Genomic DNA, 20,819 nt, shown 5'->3' with positions numbered 1-20,819 from the left:
TAAGACAACATCATGTACAAGCAAATCCAGGTCTTTAGTAGTCCGATCTCTGTCTGAGACTACAGATTATCTGTTTTGAGTCCGTCAAAAACTCTTCAGACATTTTCATATATGCTTAAGCTGCAATCACTTTAAAGATCAAATGCAGGTTTTTATCATTATGTTTTTGTGCAGAGGTTTCTAGTGAATTCAGTTTTATTATGTGTGATCTCCAATCGATTGTGTTACCTCTGGGGACCAAAATTTGCTTTTACATATAAATATATAAAGAAAAAGAAAAAAGTGAGGCTTATTATTATTATTATTATTATTATTATTATTTTGTGCAACTGGAACATGGTAATGGGTTGGAAGTTCATGACAGAAGCCATGGGCAAAGGTTCATTCATTCTATGATGCTTTTGAGGATTTCGATAACAGTTATTTTCCTACTGACAAACATTTGGCGAGCCAGGGTTCCTACAAAGGTTGGATTCTTGGGTTGACAGCAGCTTGTGGCAAATTATAATAATTTCATCAGACATTATTGTCATAACAGGCTAGTAATGTATGTGTAAGAAATCTAGGTTGATCATCTTTTGCATTGTCCATTAGCTGGAGAGTTGTGGTCTCTTGTGTTCTCTATGGTGTATGATGGATTATGATCAAGACCGTGCCTTAAGTTATGGAGACCATCTGGCAGGAACATAGTAGGAATTTTGAGGTTGGTGGAGCATATGAGTTTTGCAATTAAACTATTACTTTTTGAGAGTGTTATATGATTGGACTAGTCTTTGTGATAGTTTACCCTTCCACTTCTTTCTTTGATTTCTTGATCATGTGGATTTCAGATATCAATTCTTATGGACTTTCTTGCACAATTACTACGAATAAGAGTGCCTCATCTTATTCATACATATTTCTTTTTTACCAATTACATGCCCAAAAAAGCAAAAGATTAAAGTGAACTGGTATTGGTAAACAAAGACCATTCCTTAAAGTATAACTTCTGTTTTTTGTAGTCTGATTATAGACATTCTCTACTTCAATAACCATAAATATGAAATTCAATCATCATTAATAGATGAGATGGACATGGAACTTCTTAAGATCTTAGTTATTTTACTACATTATTCTACTCAGATTTCTTCCCCTCGAGCTTTCCCTTAGGAATCTTGCTCAGGAGACCAGCATCCAGCTTCTGATAGTTATGCTGAATCTGTTCCAGGACTGCATATACAAAGTTGTCAACTTCATCTTCGTACCTCTCGTATAAGACTGGCAACGTGTGGGCAGCTACAAAACCTATAGAAATTAAAAGATTGTCAATGATGAACTGTTGCATAAAACAACTGCTGCATTAAGTTTAGTTCACATATATACAAGCAACCAAGCAACGCTAAGAATATAGAAATAAAAATCATCCAAATGATTTTCAAGTTCCTATATTCTTTGACACAAACAGGGGGGAGTAATCTTCAATGATAAACTCTACATCTCGCCAAAAGTAAAGAAAATGGTTTGCCTCAAATCTTTTTGGCTGAAAGTACATCAAACGATAATGTAATAATTTACTTATTGGTCCTATTGATCTCCCATTCTAGACCTCTTTAAAATGCAGGAAAGTAGAGCCCAGTTTCATTTTTGAAATGCCACTTTTGAGGAATAGGTAGATATATCAGATATAAGTCTCATCTGTCCTATAACATTTGATTGTGTCTGTTTGAGATAGAATAAATTCATTTGCTCATTTGGCTTAAAAATAATCTGGGTAAAAAAACAGTAAGTGTCTAGTAAAAATGAAGACTTTGAAGAGGTATACAGCTTATTAAAGCCAGCTTATAAGCTTAAACAAACAAGAATCATTGCTGGCTTCAATTTCAGACAAATGAATAAAATCCTCTTGTGAACCAGTCAGTACACAAGAGTCATTCATCACATCTACTTTACTTCCAACAATAAAGAGCACTGTCATTCCGTGGTTCACAACTTCACATCATAAATACACATGCTTCATCAAAGAACGTCTTCAAAACCCAATTATTCCAATAAAATGACAAATATATTTTTATTAGATGTTAGTTACTGCCCACAGTCCCAACATTAGTGGTTAGTGCCATTTCATTTTCCATTTTAAATCAAAAACCCAGAAATTTAAGGCTAATTAATTTTTTCCAAGTCAATTGGAGAACTGTATTTGATTTAATTCTTAAACTATGCTACTTGCAATAATGGATTTCTAATTAGTGCTAGGCCAAATTGGACAAGGAGAGATGGACATATGGTGTTTTATGTAATAACATATTGCACAAAGTTTTTCCAAAATTCTGAAGAGAAAGATTAGCATACTTCCATAAAGCTTGGCTTGATTGAATTTACTTCCATTTTTTATACCATCTTTCTTTCTTTTTTTCCTCTTTTTGATCCTAGATCCAAAATATTGAGAATTTTACAAGCAGCAAGTAAAAGACTAAACTATGCATCAGAAGTACAGCATTCAATAGCATTATAAACTTACTCGAAGATCGTGCAACATAAAATAATAATAAAGGATCACTCACCAACATAAAATACAGTCAAAAAATTGCACCAGCTCCCTACCACAGCAGCAGCCCACAAGCTTAATACAACCTGTGAGGATTTCTTGACAGTTAATGCCATCTTCCAAACTAAAAATATATATGTATAACAGGCCAAGTTGTTGGGTTAAAAAATTCAATCACAAATCTTGTCTCCTAATACTATGGAATCAACTGCAGCTAGTTCTTCGTATTCTTCAGTTTCGTTTCAAACTTTTAAGTCATTTTTTATATTAAGCAAAAATTATTATTTGAATTCAATCTTTTCAAATCCATGTTCAAATAATCATATTCACCAGCATCATCAGTCTGTGCTAGGATGATAAAATAAATTTAGGATTGTCAAGGGTATATAAAAGAATATGCACACACACACACACACACAAATAATTAACCAATATAAGATCGATTCATATGGATGAAATTTCATAGAAGCAATAAAGCAGACAATCAAACTTGACTTGTCTTCTTCCACCATTGAATTACCAACATAACCTTGATCAAGTACTTGCAGAAACAAGGGCCATAATAATATCTACAGTCCTGGTTAGTATCCAGATTATCATTTTCACAGATCAAGACCATTGTAATTTTGAAATACTCAAGGGGAATCAGGGTCCAAATGATTGCTACTTTTTCTGATTTATTGTTAGTTCAAACATACCAAAAGAAATTGCTTAATGTTTCCTCCACATGCAACATCCTGAAGAAAACCCAGAGCTCGATTAACCTCCGCACCTATTTGAACGGCAATGTTGACAAATATCTCTTTAGGCAGAACAAGACGGGGAACTTTAGACTGTGACCTGCCACTAAGTGTAACATGTCATCAAAAACTAAAACTCAGCTCCACTTTACATGAACTCACCGACCGAAAAGCACAGAAGCAAGCATTTTAATTTAAGATCACCTGTTGAATAAGCCTGAAGCATTTGTCCAAATAAACTGAGCAAGCATACCAAGAACCAGAGCAAAGAATATAAGAGTTAGAAAATGGTAATTGAGCCATTCAAATAGCACCCAGATAACTGTTGCACCAGTTAAAACACTAGCTGAGATCTTCTTGTTCCTCCATAACAACACATCAGCAGCTACACCATTCAGAAAAAGAAAATTTAGTGACAATGAAAATTATAGAGATTACAGGAATAGAAACAGAATGATCCTACATTTTCCTCCCCCCAAAAGATTGTGGACAGGATTCTCGCGTCCAAACAGCCTCTTAAACTGATTAGCGACTGGGTTTGATTTCTCTTCCACAAAAAAAGACACAGATTTCCTCTTTGAAACACTATCAGCAAGTGTTTCAACAATGTCCGCAAGATTCTCAGCTGTTGATTTCTCAGGCATTGTTCCTATGCTTCAAGAATCAACAAAGATTATTGTCAAGAAATGAACTTGATTTCTCTGTAAGATCAAATCCACTTGGAATGTTTCAGACATACAAATGCACATGAGGCATATATTAAAGATTTGGTTGTGGTTTACAGCATTGATACATAAGAACATAATAAAATTATTACTGATTTAAATGAAGGAAATGACAGGCCAAATGGGTCTTTTTTTTGCCTCTTAAGTAATAAGGCACATGACAAATCTTTAACCTGATGCTCATGTTAAATATCTAGTACAAGAATCTATGGACTCTCAGCGATCATAGAATTTAATCTGCATGTAAATATCTTATTTAAACAAGAATTAAATTAGGACAAATTTTAGACTCAGTACTAGATCCCTCAATATGGAAAAGTGGAATTTGATACCCAGACCAGAACTAAACAGTTCGTAGCTATCTAAGATAGCAATCTTGTTGATACAATAACAAACTTCAAAAATACCAATCCTATGCTCATGTACTAGATCCTTTAGTGTCATGATCTATAATATTCATATAATCAATACTCATAGTTGTCAAAACGTGAATCATATCGTGAATTGATTTTTGATTTTCAATATCATGTATCGGAAGATATACAAACACTTGATAAAATTTATAAAAAATTATAGATATACATATATAAATGGTATATTCATTATAAATTTTAAATATATTCAACTAATGATTAATTTATTCATCACTTATGTAGTAATATTTAACAAGCTAACTAAATAAATCAAACTAGATTGTGTTTGTAACAACATACACATTCAAATTGTTTAAATTCAAAAGTGATAATATATTACAAATGAAACAAAAATAATAATTTATTTTCGTCATATTGCTTAATCAACCCCATTTAAGTCATTGTTATCATCATGTTTATCATTTTGCAAACTTCTTTTTTTATTAAAATTTTCTTCATCATCATTAACATTTACTATCTTTTCTTGTTCTTTTTATTTTGATAATTTAAAAAAAAAAAAAAAATTTCTTCTTGGCATTCTAGTTTCTTGGACTTATAACAATAATGACAAAAATAAAAATAATTATATTGTCAATTAATATCTTATTCATAGTATAGAAAATAAATGTGTAAATATCAAAGTAAAGTGTAAGTGTATACTGCGTAGTCCAAATTTTGTATGAGAAAGAGAAAAAAAAATATATAAATATATTATTTTATTAGGCTAAATTAAGTAACCTAATGATTTTGTGTTAAAAACAAGTCTAACAACTTGTTAGATTCAAATAAAAATACAAATTTTAACAAAAAATCTAATTTTAAAGCATTTGTTTATGTACTGTACGATACATACACTTTTATGATACAATATGATTTATACGATACGCACAATGTATCGTACGATTCATGAGCACGTACGATTTATGAGCACTTACGATATGCCAATACGATACAGAACTTTTTACACACGATACGATACGTATTGTACGATATGTAATACGTATCGTATGATACTGACAACTATGTCAATACTTCCTTCACACAATACCCAATTAGTCAATGTTTTATATATCACTCTTTCTTTTTTTCTTTTTCTTTTTTGATCTAAGATATAAATCTACTCTAGCCTAATTTGTGTATATGTGTATGAAACTTCCTTTTGAAGACTTGAACCCTGACCCTTATCCCTCCTCTCCCCCTTACAAGAACTTATACTAGTAGAATGATCATCATGCTAAACGTATACGGTAGTAGGTATATCACTATATCTTAAGCCTTTATAAACCCAAAAGTACTAACAAATTGATTGACCAAGCCATATACACCATGCATAACCTATAGTATTCACAACCCCTTATATTTAGCTCTTGTACGATTGTTGTAACCATCTACTAACAAGCACTAGCTCAAATGGCACTTCCTCCCCCAAAATAATGGGGAGGGTGTAAGATTGTGAATTCAAAACACATTAAGTACATTTGTAACTTACCAATAATAACAAAAATAGAAAAGAAAAAAACAAGGTAACTGTCATTGAAGAGGTGACTGCCATTATTAAATGTCACCTTGATTTAGGATATTCAAAACTCTGCCACAAAGATGGAAAGCTTTAAATTCCTATAGAAGCAATGCTTAAAACTCATAATTAAACAAACTAAATATCTACCCGAAATTCTTCTCAAAAAAAAAAAATCTACCCGAAATCACAAGTATAGTTTTTTAATAACTGATTCAAATAATTTAAAAAGCTATAGGGACTCAAATAATTATTTTTATAAGATCTGACATTGTAAATAAAGCCCTAGCTTGCTTAATATTAATAACCACCACCAAAAAGCAACGAAGCACCCAAACTACAAAAATATCTAATCAGTCTTATAATGTCTGTAAAATGCCAATATTGGTCAGGTACCTTTTATTTAGACTATCAGCATGCCTTATGTTTGGATGAGACTGAATATTCATCATCTTGTCCTGGTTTATTTGGCATATCTTTTAAAATATTAAGAAAAAGTTGAACTTTGCTCAAAAACAACAGTACAAGAAACAGTCAAACCAATTAAGAGCTCCTACCCTCATTCATTTTCCCAATCTACAAATAATCAAAACACACCAAGTAATAAATTATACAGCATTAATCTGCTCTTAAATTGACAATGGTTGCTTCCTTAGTGGAGCCATTTGAAACGAAATTTTAATATATAAAGAGTTGCTATGCCACACGTCATAAAAAACTTAACTCTTTAGTATTTTAATATTGGGGCAGACACCTGGATTGACAATCTACAACTTCAATTATTAATGGTCTCTATACCCCCACACAGGCCTTTACAGATATCAGATTTAATGAGTTGGGTTCACAATCGACCAGGAGTTTCGGACATGGTTTTCAGCTATATTCTGACGTCTGACATCTTCATCCTCTGAGTCAGACAATGTGTCTGGTGATATGCATTCTAGCACACCCTGCAAATGCATTTTACTAGTCTTGTAAAGGTTGCTATATATATTATTAATAGGTTCTTTCTACACCAATTGGGTCTTTGCTCTTCACTAAAGCAACTAGTGTAGTAATTGAAGAATTACATTGACACAACAAAATGACTATTACTAAACCAAGAGAAACAGAAAAAGGTATGTAATCACTTATCTCTTCAGCTGCCGTACCATTAACAAATGAGCAAACCTCTATCTTGTGAAGATGAAAAAGTATCTGGTGGTATGATTAATTGGTCTTTACTTACATAAAAATAAGAATAAGGCTTTCAAAGACTAGAAGGTTGGAATAATGCTGCTCTAACGAGACACATGCGATCTCAGGGATGGAGGACGATTTCTGGGCTCAAAGCTCTTGCTAGAGCTTATACAACCCTAATACTAGGGAAATATAAGAAGAGCCAAAAAAAAAAAATTAGTATCTTACATTCATACCAAGAAATGAACCAGTTGTCCCCTCCTTTTAAAATAAAGGAACTTGTAATACACGAAGCTAGTCACCTTGTGGTATCAATTGCGTTAGTTGCTGGATAATGAAGATGGTATGCAGCAACATCAATTAAAATGGAACAAATTTAATTAAAGCTAACAGAGATCACTATTGAAAAGGAGGAAATTCAGTTAAAGCTAACAGAGGTCACTATTGTTCAAGAGGACTATGCTTACAAATGTTATCAAGGATGCCACCCTAAGGTTTTTGTGGCTCTCTAAAGTTATTCCAAGTAAAAAGCATTGTTGACAGCTTATGATAGGAAACAGGTCATGAACAAAAAAGATAGGTAGTCATTCAATGGGGCTTCAATGAAAGTGAACTGTGTTTTTTGCAGAAAAGTATTGCAGAGTAGAGAGCACATATTGTATGATTGGTCTCTCTAACAGAGTATGGAAGAAATCTACAGCTAGGTTTAGTAATCAGTCAGGTTGGAACCTGGGATATGGAGCCTTAATTTCATCAGATTTGTTGAAATAAGCTTGGTCAGCCCATATATACCATATGTGGACAAAAAATAAATGCAAGAGATCATGGTGGGGTTTGCAGAAGCGAAGGAGGTTTCATTCAAGCAATATGTCCACAATTCAGGCACTTTTCTCTTCGAACTGTATGAAAAAATCAGTTCAAGCAAGAAAAATATCAACTGGGGATTACTTTTAGGGATGGAAAAAATGTTTCACCCTGCACAAGTTTTCCCAGCCCTGTCTCATCCTAAGTGTGTGTATTTAAATTATTTCTCAACACTTACATTGATGTTCCTCCCTTTTCTCTCCCATCTCTATCTCATTAGTGCTGAAGTAACCTCATTAGAGATGGCAAAATGCCCTCCGCCCCGCCCTGCCCCAACCTTCCCTGCTCCCCCCATAAGGAAAACCCCACTCCAAAGAAGGGACAGGGAGGGATGGGACACCCATAATCCAACCTTGCCCCACCCTATTACTATCCCTAATTACTTTGACAGTTTTTACAAATCAAATCAAGATCTTTCAAAATTTGTTGTAGTCATCTAAGCTATATACAGAATGGTTCTAGTTTCTGGATAATACCTGCTCTTTGCTGTCACAGCCTGGCTACTTGTTCTGTTGTAGTACCTTTGTACTTTCTTCAGGTTTGAATAAATTCATCCATTCAACAGCCATAAATAAAGACTCCTATTTTGTAAAATCCTCCAATCTACCCATTTATAAAGAACATGACAACACATGGATGTACAAATGAACAAGTTACAAAGAAAATCAAGAAGCTACATGGACCTTTGTCACTGAAACTTGTTATACCAATACAAGCACAGAATAAGCATCACAGGAAAAGATCTCATAGAAGTTACTCATAGTTAACCAGGTCCTATATAAAGTTAACTAGATGAAGATGTCTGCAGAAATTTGAAGGAAATACATCTTGCAAGTTAGGGAGTTTGCATAACAAGAATTCTATCATTGAAAGTCAGAACATCTTTAAATACAGCATTCACACTAATTTATTAATTACTAACTGAACAACACCAGAAAGTAGGATAGAAATACAAAGGAAAAAAAAAATCATAACCTAACCACCAAGACAAGAGAAGAAGAAAACCTACAAGAGCCATAGAGTGATGGCATATAATTCATATTAATGCAAAACAAAGAAGATTCAAATGACTTTTTGTCTTTGTCAGTTGGAGGCCTAATCCTTTACATATCACCCACCCCCATGCACGCATATGCAGGGGGGGGGGGGGGGGGGTGTCACTGTGTCAGGGGACAGATGAAGTTGAGATATGATCCCTGGCCATTTATACAATGCTAATGGAACTACCATCTACACACTAACTCAGAACCACAATGAGAATTCACCAATTTGGAAATCAAATTGAATACAACAATAACCATTCTGGAGCGAGAGCTAAACCAAGAAAGCACACTAGTATCCACACCACATATTCATAAACAATCACAGCTTGAACAGAAGTTAAAACTTCACCCTCATAGATTTTTTTCCTCCTCTGATAAGAACATGGGTTTTGTGTCCAACTCCTCATAAGAATCTTATTACCCGCACTATCAGAATACTAAAACAAAGGATTCAAAACCATAAGTGAGAAGTAAACTGAACAATGCTAACAAGAGGATTTCCAAAAATTTGCCAAATCCACTTCAGCATTGCAAGGCCAGTCAAATTCCCATACTTCAAATTTCAAAACCACTCTGTTGTAAGACCACAGCAGTCACATTTGACATTTCATATCCAATAAACAAATCTTAGAAAGTGTAAGTCAAAGAACCGCAGGACAACGAGTAGAGATTAATAAAATACTCGACTATTTAAAAAAAGAAAAAAAAATTAAATACCATAAAACATGCAAAAGCATTAATATTGAACTAATAAACAAATAAAAAATAACATCTTAAGCCTACAAAATTATAAACCAAACTGAAACATCAAAGAAGACCCAAAAAAGAAACTTCAACATAGTCCTTAACTGAACCCCAGGACAACAAGAATCAATCTTAAATTTCAATGACCACAAACAAACTAGAATCTACAGTGATACAACCAATACACCTCAAAAAAACCCAATCAATCAATCAATCCATGACCCCACTGGTACAAAACAAGGCATCCAATTTCTGTACACTTAACCTATGAATTTACATAAAATAAAAGACCCAGAAAGCAGCAACAACAACAACAAAAAAGGAAAATGAAAGAAGAAGATGGTGAGAGCACAAACCAGATGGGTCTTCCAAGGAGATCAGAGCAGAGCAAAAAGATAAAGGAAGCAAACAGAGAGTAATGGGTATATGGGGTTTTACTAGGCGGTGTGGATTTTGTGTAGCATAGAAAACATCATAGACGAGTAGGCATGAATTGCGTGGGGCAACTGAAAAGTGAAAGTTATATGTTAAATATGATTGGTCCACAAATACAGTACAAGTGGCAAACCACTCATGAATTTGTTTACTTCTGGTATTTGCTTTTGGCTTTTGATGCTTTTTGAGAGTTTTTACTTTCTGGGGTACCAAAAAGTAGAGATGTTTTTGTAGCCTGTCGGCTGTTTCTGCGGTTTGTATGAGAAAAATGAGAACGGAGCTGGCCTTACCTAGTTTGTGGAAAAGGTGATTAAAAGGACGACGGCTCTATAATTGGACTTTGGGAGCAGTCAAGTCAGCTGTCAAAGTATTTAATCAAAATGAGTCAATCAATTTTTAGGCGATGAGTGACACTGCTGCAGTGCTGCTTTGCTTTTGACCCATGGAATGATGGTTGAGATTAATCTAATCCAGTTGGGAAACTTGGGAATATTAGTCTGTGTTACAAATTGGGCCTAGCCTGCCTAAGCTCGATCAACTCCATATGGCCCCAATCACAGTACAGTATATGTTTGTGATGGGCTGATGGCTACCCACCCATGTTTGGATAGGGTTCCCATTATATATACCCATAAGAGGAGTTTCAACCAACGCAAGCCAGGTACATCCTAGTGTCTCCGTGTAGATCCAATCACTTTAAAATATCTCACTTGGTGACAAACATTTGTTCAATCCTGTTAAATGTGCTAATAACCTAGGTGGCTAATATTTTGTATATTAAGCAATCTAGAGAGTTTTTTTTTTTTTTTTTAATATAAACAGGAGCATATTTTTAGTTCTACCATCAAGCCCATGCCTTTCATGGCAATTGATAAGAATCTCACTCTCTCCATCTTAGGCTACCATTGGAGGTTTCTAGATTGTTGAGTATTAGGATCGGTCCTTTCACTAGGCCAATTAGGCCATTGCCTAAGGCCCCCAAGTGAAAGGGGCCCAAAAATTTTGAAAAAGAAGAGGGAGTAGAAAAAAAATTTTAGTTTCAAATGAAACTCCAAAAAATCTGATACATCTTTGTGATCAAAAAACAAAAAATCTAGAATGTCCTTGTAAATATTGGTACCCCAAAAAATCCTTTGGTCTAAACAAAATTGAGAAGAAAGAAGCATTATAAACTTATTAAATTGTAAAGAAGTAATAAATAAATATATGAGAGAATAAATGCAATGGGAAAGTTGAGGAGAAGAGGTGGCCACGTGGGTGGGAGCTTGAGAATGGGAAAAATGATTTGAATGGAAGGTTCTAGGAAGGTAGTTTTATTTGTTGAATAACCAAATTTGTTCTCTTAAAAAAAATAAATCTAACCACTTATTTTGAGTATTTTAAAACATTATTTTTTTATATATAATTAAAACAATATACTCATTAATCTATATAATTTATCTATTATAGTAAAAAGTAATATTAATTACTTTAATATACTCTTTTTTTTTAGTCTAGTGTCATCATTTTCCTTTAAAAAAAAATAATAATTTGGATAAGTTTGTTTTGAACATATGGAGTATTAGGAAAGTACCCTATTTTGTAGACATTTTAAGTGAAATTAGAGAATAGCTCATTTTAGTTTTTGCCTAAGACTCCAAAATGTCTAGAGCCGGCCTTGTTAAGTACGTGTGTTCTTGCTCTAATAGCAAGCATAGCTATTAGGTTTAAGTGTTAGTTAAACTATTGAGATACCAATAGTTTGGAGGTGTACCTACCGTGGTTGTAATATGTTGGAGTCCTTTGTAGGACACATGTCAAAAACAAAGGGATAGAGACCCTCTTTATTTGCTTGAAAGACTAGCCTAGAACTCGATACCAGCCTAAAGAATGACTAGAAGTTATTGGTGCACTTCAAGGCTTACAAAATGAAACTAAGCCACGGACCAATACTATGATGGATGAAATTTGAGATTTTTGAATTTAAAATATGTCTTTCATCACTTCAAGTCCATTGAATCCACCACTCAAATGTCCTCAAAGTGACTATTAAATAGTATTGGGTTTTGTGAAGCCTAGTTGTGTTTGACCTAAATTATGACCCGCACAACCTAATATAAAAGTGCTATAGTTTTTAATGAGATTTTTTCGAAGACTTAGTCCATTTTGGCCTACTTGTAGCCCATTGTGAATTTTATGTGCAAAATAGAAAAATTGTTGTTTTGGAGATTAGGGTTTGGTGTTATTTTGAGAGAGAAAATAGTACTACATATATTGTATATTTTTTTTCCCTATGAATAGTGAAAGCAATGCAACAAAGAGAGTCAATTTCGTACCGAAAATTGTACCAGTTTGACCAGTAAAACAATATATTTTGGTACCGGTATACCGTTTCGAAATTACCGTTATTATTTATATTTATATATATAATAAAAATAAAAGTTTGCTATAAAACATTACCTCAATTCAGAACAAATTATTCATGGTTTTAGACTTTAGCATCAACTAAAAGAAGAAGAAAAAAAAAGCACACACACACAATATAAAAAACAAAAAGCTTAATTGTTCATTGCATACTAAAAAAACAAATGATAAAAAAAAAGTTAATACAAATAAGTTACCAATCTGCCCTTACAAAATTTTGAAAATTACAAAACTTAAAAAAAATAAAGGCTTTTTTTTTTTTCTTTTCTATATCGGCCAGTATTGGCCGAAACACCCAAAATTGGCTGGTATTTAAACCAATACAAAACAATAGAGTTTCGGTACCAATGCACATACTGGCCGTACCAGCCAGTACGGTACGATATCCTTTTCATTGACTACAACTTTGTGGACGTAAGCAAATTGTCGAACCACGTAAATATTATTTTGTGTGATTGTTTTTTTTAATACATTTTTTTTTCTCTATTTTGCATCTCACGGATCTAAGAATATCGTGTATATCCCCTACAAATAGTCCTCTCCTACATATTCAAAAATATCATCAACATGAATAGCAATAGGAATAAATTTGAAGAGTGATAAGCTTTAGAAAATAGTATTGATTGATTGATATTCCCATGAAAAGTTGAAATTTCAGTAAAATACCACAAAATTGGAATAAATGAAATCATTATTGGATAGCAAATTTTATTTGGTAATTCCAACAACTCAATTATGAAGTCCTTTAAAATAGATTTTTTAAAAAGAGTACATTGAAATGATTATTACACTGGTCCAAATATATATATATATATATATATATATAGATATATGTGTGAGTGTGTGACACATCCAATGAACTAAGTTTTGATAATGAGGCATTTTCAGATTCATAGTGACTTTCCATTCTTCATAACTGAGAAATCCGTCTCCATCATCAACAGCCAAACGAGCAGGCTAGTAGCTGCAGCCACAAAAGTGTGACATGTACTGATATGCTTGTAGTGCAATGACAAAAGGTCTATAATTATGTACATCCATAAAGAGCTGACATGGCACTAGAAATGGGAGAAACATGGAGCCACGTGGCACCAATCAAAGCCTCCACAACCTTATCCCACATCAAAAATCTAATCTTCCCATTATCCACTTCTCTCACATCCAATATCCAAACCCAACCATTTTCCTTCACATATCACAAAATTAACATCAAAACGCCATTTCCTAGCTATCCCACTCTCCATACCACACAACCTCTAAAATACCTTACTTTTAATTCAGGAGTTTTGTAAGATTAAGTGGAAGTGAGTTAAAAAAAAAAAAAAATGGCCTCCACTTCATGTTTCTTGCACCACCATGCACTTACCACTCCCACTAGAGCCTCATCATCACAGCGCCAAGTGCCAAACATGAAGCCCACTCAGGTAGTCTGCAAGGCACAGAAGCAGTCAGTTCATGAAGATGATATGAGTGCTGTCTCTCGCCGGTTGGCTCTCCAAGTGCTCATTGGTGCTGCAGCCATTGGCTCCAAGGTTTCACCTGCAGATGCAGCCTACGGTGAAGCTGGTACTTTGCTTTCTTCAATCTATGCTTTCTGACATGTGCAGCATGTAATAAAAGTGATTGTTCAATACTCACAGTCGACCACTTTGTTAACCAAAAAGCATAAACAAAGCTTTTACTAAGTTTTCTTTTTAGTATGTGTGTGTGTGATTGTTTGTTTGTTATAAGATAGATGTCATTAGCTTATGAATTGGCCAATTGGGTCAGCACATGAAAATTTTCTATATCAGATTATATTGTTTAACTTTAGAGTCAGATTTTTTTTTTTTTCCTGTTAATTATTATTTGATAAGTTTGCTGATCTTGCTCTTATCAACCGACCTTAGTCATGCCATGAAAAATCAATATTTTGACGTTAATTTAATGTACAATCATGTTGGGATTTAGGTTCTAGGATTTGTGAGGATTAACACCACAATTAACAATGTAAATATGTTAACAGGACCTCCGGACATAATATAAGGCTTTTCTTTCCATCAATTACCGTAATTCGTGTTTAATAACGAGTTGCTTCACTTTGGGGATCGAATCTATGTAGTCAAAGGTTGTTGAAGACTAAGTATACTAATTTCAATTAGGGAATGACATCCAAATTGGTGTTCAAATTACTGTTTGCCACACTTAATCTAAACATTATTCGTGGCTCTAACAAGTTGACAAGTTAATTATTTTTTCAGGGACAATTCCTTTAGTTAGAACCTAGTCTAAGCTTACTAAGGAAGTGAAATCGGTAAAGAGAAGCCTAGTTTAGTTTACTGAGAGCATAGAATTTGATCTGAATCTACCGAATGATGACAATAAGGCCATATCAAATTTGACAGAAATGCATGCCCCATGATCTGGCACAGTAGCTATCCATGTAACATGACCCTGATACTTTAGTTTGTAAAATTCCAGTTTATAAGAATGAAAATGCATTCATCTAGAGATCAAACAGTGTTCTACATATTAATTTTGTGGTTAATTGCAGCCAATGTATTTGGCAAGCCAAAGACCAACACAGATTTCTTGCCGTACAATGGAGAAGGATTCAAGTTATCCATCCCCTCAAAGTGGAACCCAAGCAGAGAGAGGGAATTCCCAGGACAGGTTCTTAGATATGAGGACAACTTCGATTCCAACAGCAATGTTAGTGTCATAATCAACTCAACTGATAAGAAATCCATCACCGATTATGGTTCCCCCGAGGAGTTCCTCTCCAAGGTATATATATTTCTTTGACTAGTTTTTAACTTCAGTTTTCCATCAAGAGGCATCAGAATTTTTTGTTTTGGGTATTTTCTCTAGTATAGGTTTTCTCCTTATTTCTTGAAATGTAAGCTTCTACTAAGGTCCATTCGGTTGAGCTTTTTATCATCTTAAAGAGGAACGTACAATGTTGACTTTTACATAATAAATTGATGAAAATAAGTTCATCCAAATGCTTAAGGTAACATCACACAAATAACTTATGTATGAATCTTTTCAAGATGTTGATCGAAAATGTTATCTAACAAATAAGCTTTGATCTGGCTGTTTGTAGGTGGACTTTTTGCTTGGGAAACAAGCCTACTTTGGCAAAACTTCTTCTGAGGTACTAACATGACAAAGAATATTACATGTTTTTTAAACTAATGAGTGATCATAATCACAACTATAACAAGGCCATTTTTGCATCCTTTTAATAATCATTGTTTTAGTTTTTCTTAAAGTTATTTTTACAGATCTTCCCCGAGCTAGTAAGGTTTTTGCCTTTAAAGCCTTCTAACTCCAGGGTGGTTACATATATGTAATCTAATGAAATGTGAACTTGGATTGGTCAGGGTGGTTTTGACAATGATGCTGTAGCAACAGCAAACATATTGGAGGTTTCAAATCCAGTGATTAATGGAATTCCGTACTACTTCTTGTCAGTGTTGACAAGGACTGCTGATGGGGATGAAGGTGGCAAGCACCAACTAATTACAGCAACTGTTAAAAATGGTAAGCTTTACATTTGCAAGGCACAAGCTGGAGACAAACGGTGGTTTAAGGGAGCAAGAAGGTTTGTGGAGAGCACTGCTAGTTCTTTCAGTGTTGCCTAAGAATTTAATGAGGGTTTGTATATGTAAATCACCTTAAGATTATGATGTTATTTTGTTTTGAGTTGTCTAGCCCCTTTTCCAGAGTTATCAGAGCTGGTTATTTGAGTGAGTTGGTTGGAGGAAACTTAATTGTGGATATATATTTGAATATTTGGCTGCAGATATGAACCCTCTTTAACGAGTTTTAAACCCTCTCCCATTCCGTCTATCTCTGTCTCTCTCTGTCTAATGGTTATGCCATTTTAATTTCAAGCCATAAACCATTTTGTTTAAAGTTTTATTTACAGAAGTTTTTTTCTTAGCAATGTTACAATTTGATCTAGGAATGCCTTCAAATAAATTTTTTAAGAACGTTGTTGTGGTGATAGACATATAATGAATGCTTGTTTAAAATCCTGGGAATTACAGTCTTAAATAACACACTTCATGCTATGTTTTAGCACTTGAATATCCTTCTTCATCTCAGAAACTGCTCATCCGGTCTTATTACTTTGCCTTATCTGATTTAAAACAGCTTATTTGGTTAATGTACAACTTTTTAAGGCTTCAACCTTTTCTTTAGCCACAGTTGTGTATTTGTCCACTTCCTTATTTAAAACTCAATTGACCAATAAAAATAAGCTCTCCCAAACTACTAAGTGTAAAATTCAATAGCCTTCTAGTGTTTGATCTAAGTTCTTATGTATGATTCCAACTTCATAAGCACTCTAAGGACATTATAGATGACTAGAAGATAAAATCTACTAAGGATGTAGCTAACTCTCTTTCCATATCTGTTCTCACATGCAAATCCCATTCCTATTCATTTATTTATTTTTGTGACATGAAACCCCGACCCCCCTTTGGTGAGGCCAAGGTAAACCAGAATGTAAGCAACCCCAGCAAGCCACCCATATCAAGAAAGTGAAGATTCAAACATGAAATCTCGAACTTCATCCACCAAGCCTACTGCAACTGGGCTAATCCCATCCTAAGTAGCATGATAGTCCGATCAATTTGCAAGCCAATGGCATAATGAGTTAGAAGCCATACATTCTGTAACTATAAGTCAGTGCAAAACTAAATAGCTCTCTTGACCATGCTGTTGAAAAGTAACTCAAATTTCTATTTGGACTTGATTACTTATTTGGATTTTCTTGATATGGAAGGAAATTTGACTTAATTGCTTTTTTTTTGTGATTTTCTTTGTATTCATTACCAAAGAAGCAATTACTATTTCTTCTTCCCGAAGGAAATAAGATTTGAATGCTTCTATATAGATCGTACAATTAAGGTTTAGTGGCCTTAACCCAAGGGTCCTCACATATGAGAAGAAGGGTTCTCCTAGGAGAAGAGAAGACTTTAGAAGAAAATTTTCTCTTAATAGAGGAAAATACTCCTAGAATAGAGTAATTTGATAGTTCTTATAGGATTGACAGGATAACTGATGATGCAAAAATCTTTAGTGGGCTACTCGTCCAACCATTGAGCATTGGAAGGTCTTCAAACTTTCAAAGGTCTGCAAAAAAAAAAAAAAAACAAAACAAAACAAAACAAAACTGATCTGAAGGCACCAGTATAGTACCGGCCTAGAGTCTCCAATGATTAAGTCAAAAAACTTTTTAGAATTAGAATAAGTTGAATAGAATGCAGATGTAATTTCAATATTTCTAACATACCTTGCAAATGGGATTGGCTGCCTTCATATAGGTGTAGCTCATGACCACTGATCTCATTAATGCCCTTTTTCCTTAACAGGAGGATGACCATTTAGTGCTACTTAAAATGGTCACAGCGTTGAAGGGATTCATGATTGTTGGATACAAATTTACTCAGTGCATTAAATGCTCTTCCGATAGTTAGTATAGTGGATTTTATCTCTCCCCCTCTCCATGGAGGTTCTCTTTGTTTAGAGGACTGAAAAGTCCTTTGAACAAAAATATACAAATTAACACGTGTTTGTGTATGTGTGTGGGGTTTGTTTTGACTAATATATTAGAATCAAAACTTGGCTCTCCAAACAAAAATTCCAATTTTCGTCCATGAGGGGGGTTTATCATTGGCAATTGCCAATGGCCATATAACTCAATTGGTTGGCATTTTTTAGTATTTTTAAGACATCTAGAGTTCAAACCTCCCTCCCCCTAGTTGTAACTATTGAATTAAAAATAAATAGATAAATAAATTGCCATTGGCAATATAGTTATATACCTATCAAATACAAATGAAAGGACAAGATTTAAAAACCTCAGAGCTTATATGAGTGGAACTTTAAAGCTTTCCCAAGCTCAAATGGCCCTGAATGGCTGAACCCATAATGTGAAGGTCACTCAATGAATTACAGTATTTATTATATGTACAATTAATTACATGCTATTATAATTAAGTGCATACTGGCATAACCAAATGCGAATGTGTGCAAATTGGATCTTCTTGCCTGTATCTCTTACTCAGCATTTCCTGCAACCTGAAAAGAATGATCAGTAAGCGCACAATGTGTTGAAAAAGACACCATTCTTATCTATGTCATCTTGACTAAATAAGACAAACTGGTGAGAACTGAGAAGGAATCAAATTATTCTGCATGATATGATTTTACTGTGCAGCCTCACTGAAAGTCTGAAAGCATTTCGTAGTCCGATTCCATCAAGTGTACGGTACAGGACAAACAAACAGTCATTGTAGACAACAAGTGATGTAATAAAGAACCTGCCACAATGTAAATGTTAATTATATGCTGTTTTGGAACTTTTGATTACCCACCTCCTCACGTTGTGAATTTGCAGGCCCTTAACAAGGCAGCCAATATCCGTAACAGACTTATTTCTATTTCTGTCTAGTCTGATGTAATAAGCCTGTTATCCACAAAAATAAGATTATATGCTGTTTTTGTCTTTTATTCATATCATGGAAAAGCTTTTAATCATTTTAAAACAATAAAATTGGCATATTTCTAAGGTGGAAATAATCTTAAAGAAGATTATATGCTTCCAAATTTAGCTGGGGGACCACCACCCATTCAGAATTTTCATACCTATCTACAAACTACAAATTGCATCACAAAAAAGCACCCTTATAACTGGTATATATAGACCCCTGATCTTGTGCTGAAAAATACTCAAAATTAGAACTAGTGATCAAACTGCAGGTTAAGATGGAAGCAAACCGTAAGCTCAGAGGTTACGTTAAGGGAAAGTTGATGTCATTCTATCGAACAGCCAAGCCTTCCTCAACTGTTCAATATACAACTGCTTCAATAAAGTTTCTGGTCGAGGAGGACAACTGTGTGTTTGCTCAGCCAAATCAGAAGGTATCATTTATAGTACAGGATAACAACCGTGACTTAATGACTTCATATGATAACATCTATGGTGTGCCTGGTGATGAAAGGGTCGATATGAAGGCTGCAAGTTACATATCTTCTGCTCAAGAACGTTTCAAAGCTTGAACAAATCAACCTCTCTCAGAACGAAATATGTGTCAAGAAAATGCAGTAGAGGTCATGATTTCCTTTATCCTGCTACCATATATATTAGTGGTGGCTTAGTTTTGTAATAAGGCTCTTATTGCCCGGATTAATTCTGTACAAAATTAAGGTGTATTGTAATTTTTTTTGGCAGAAGGGTGTATTGTATTTGTTTTATGTATCTCCACGCTTAGTACTACATCTAGTTCAAGAAAAGAAATTCCTACGGATCCATCTGATGCTTTACCTATTCTCAACAAGGAAACCTTTCTTTGAGTTATTAGATGAGAAATGATATGTCCACAACATTTTCACAACATTTTTAAAACAAATTCTAAGTGACAGGTTATTACTGGTTGTTATTGTTGGGGCGAAAAAGTAATCTTAGTGTTAGGTTTAAATTTGAACCAATAACAATTAACCACCTATGATTTGTTGTGAAAATGTTGTAAAAATGTTATAGACGTAACACCTCTCTTATTATATAGGCAAAAAAAATTAATTTAGAATCCAATAACCTCAAATTAAATTTGCTTTCTTTGGTTATTTGAGTAATAGTTAAGTGGTACAATTTATCATTCTTAATAGCTTAAACTTTTAAAACGATCGATAATGTATTATGGTATCAAAACAAGTATTCCTGACTTCAAACCTTGTCTCACATGGTTGGTGAAAATAAAAATGTTCGAATTCCACTTGACAAAAGCAGGTGAGTGATTAATATAATAATATAATTAGACTCAAAGTCATAATCCGAGGGCAATGTGTTCAAGTTTTAAGTCTCCCAAATCCAAGATCACAACATAATCCAAAAAGATTCCTCCATAATTTAAGATCATATATAGCTTTTCTTCATCATGCTCTATAGTATTGTAGGGCTTTTTTTTTATGCCCTAGACACGTGTCCTAATATCAAAGGACAACCTTTAGCTAGTTTAGGCCTCATCACTGTTGGGTGAATTGAGCCTAACTCTCTTGCAGATGAGCTTATTCTGCTATGCCTAAGACTTGGTGGCGTCAACGCTTGGTGATGGAGCTGCCATATTTGGTACTGCCATATTTGGTACACTATCATGGCTTAAAATTAAGTACCAAAAGTTTCAAAAATTTTAAAAATATTTACATGAATTATTTCAAAATCGGTTGTAATTAATATCTTTTT

General features: G+C 34.0%; 2 protein-coding genes across 4 annotated transcripts; one reads left to right on the top strand and one right to left on the bottom strand.

Annotated features, from left to right (window-relative positions):
- Positions 1-953: 953 nt before the first annotated feature.
- On the bottom strand, positions 954-10,490 carry LOC126696772 (reticulon-like protein B8). 3 transcript variants are annotated; one of them, XM_050393482.1, is made up of 6 exons: positions 10,105-10,490; positions 3,728-3,913; positions 3,469-3,649; positions 3,223-3,370; positions 2,541-2,610; positions 954-1,284 (listed from the first exon to the last, which is right to left on the bottom strand). In XM_050393482.1, the coding sequence occupies exons 2-6, from the start codon at positions 3,906-3,908 to the stop codon at positions 1,115-1,117; spliced, it is 750 nt and encodes a 249-aa protein (XP_050249439.1). In that variant the 5' UTR covers positions 3,909-3,913; positions 10,105-10,490; the 3' UTR covers positions 954-1,114. The 3 variants fall into 3 exon arrangements, with proteins under 3 accessions (XP_050249439.1, XP_050249440.1, XP_050249438.1); XM_050393483.1 differs by having other exon boundaries at positions 3,223-3,364; positions 3,728-3,918; positions 10,105-10,486; XM_050393481.1 differs by having other exon boundaries at positions 3,728-3,918; positions 10,105-10,485.
- A 3,291-nt stretch (positions 10,491-13,781) lies between these two features.
- Positions 13,782-16,420, top strand: LOC126696771 (oxygen-evolving enhancer protein 2, chloroplastic). The gene is made up of 4 exons (XM_050393480.1): positions 13,782-14,152; positions 15,120-15,352; positions 15,672-15,722; positions 15,952-16,420. The coding sequence occupies exons 1-4, from the start codon at positions 13,912-13,914 to the stop codon at positions 16,210-16,212; spliced, it is 786 nt and encodes a 261-aa protein (XP_050249437.1). The 5' UTR covers positions 13,782-13,911; the 3' UTR covers positions 16,213-16,420.
- Positions 16,421-20,819: the final 4,399 nt, after the last annotated feature.

The sequence above is a fragment of the Quercus robur genome, chromosome 8 (assembly GCF_932294415.1).
Source record: "Quercus robur chromosome 8, dhQueRobu3.1, whole genome shotgun sequence".
Classification (NCBI taxonomy): domain Eukaryota; kingdom Viridiplantae; phylum Streptophyta; class Magnoliopsida; order Fagales; family Fagaceae; genus Quercus; species Quercus robur.
This window is presented reverse-complemented; position numbering and strand designations above follow the sequence as displayed.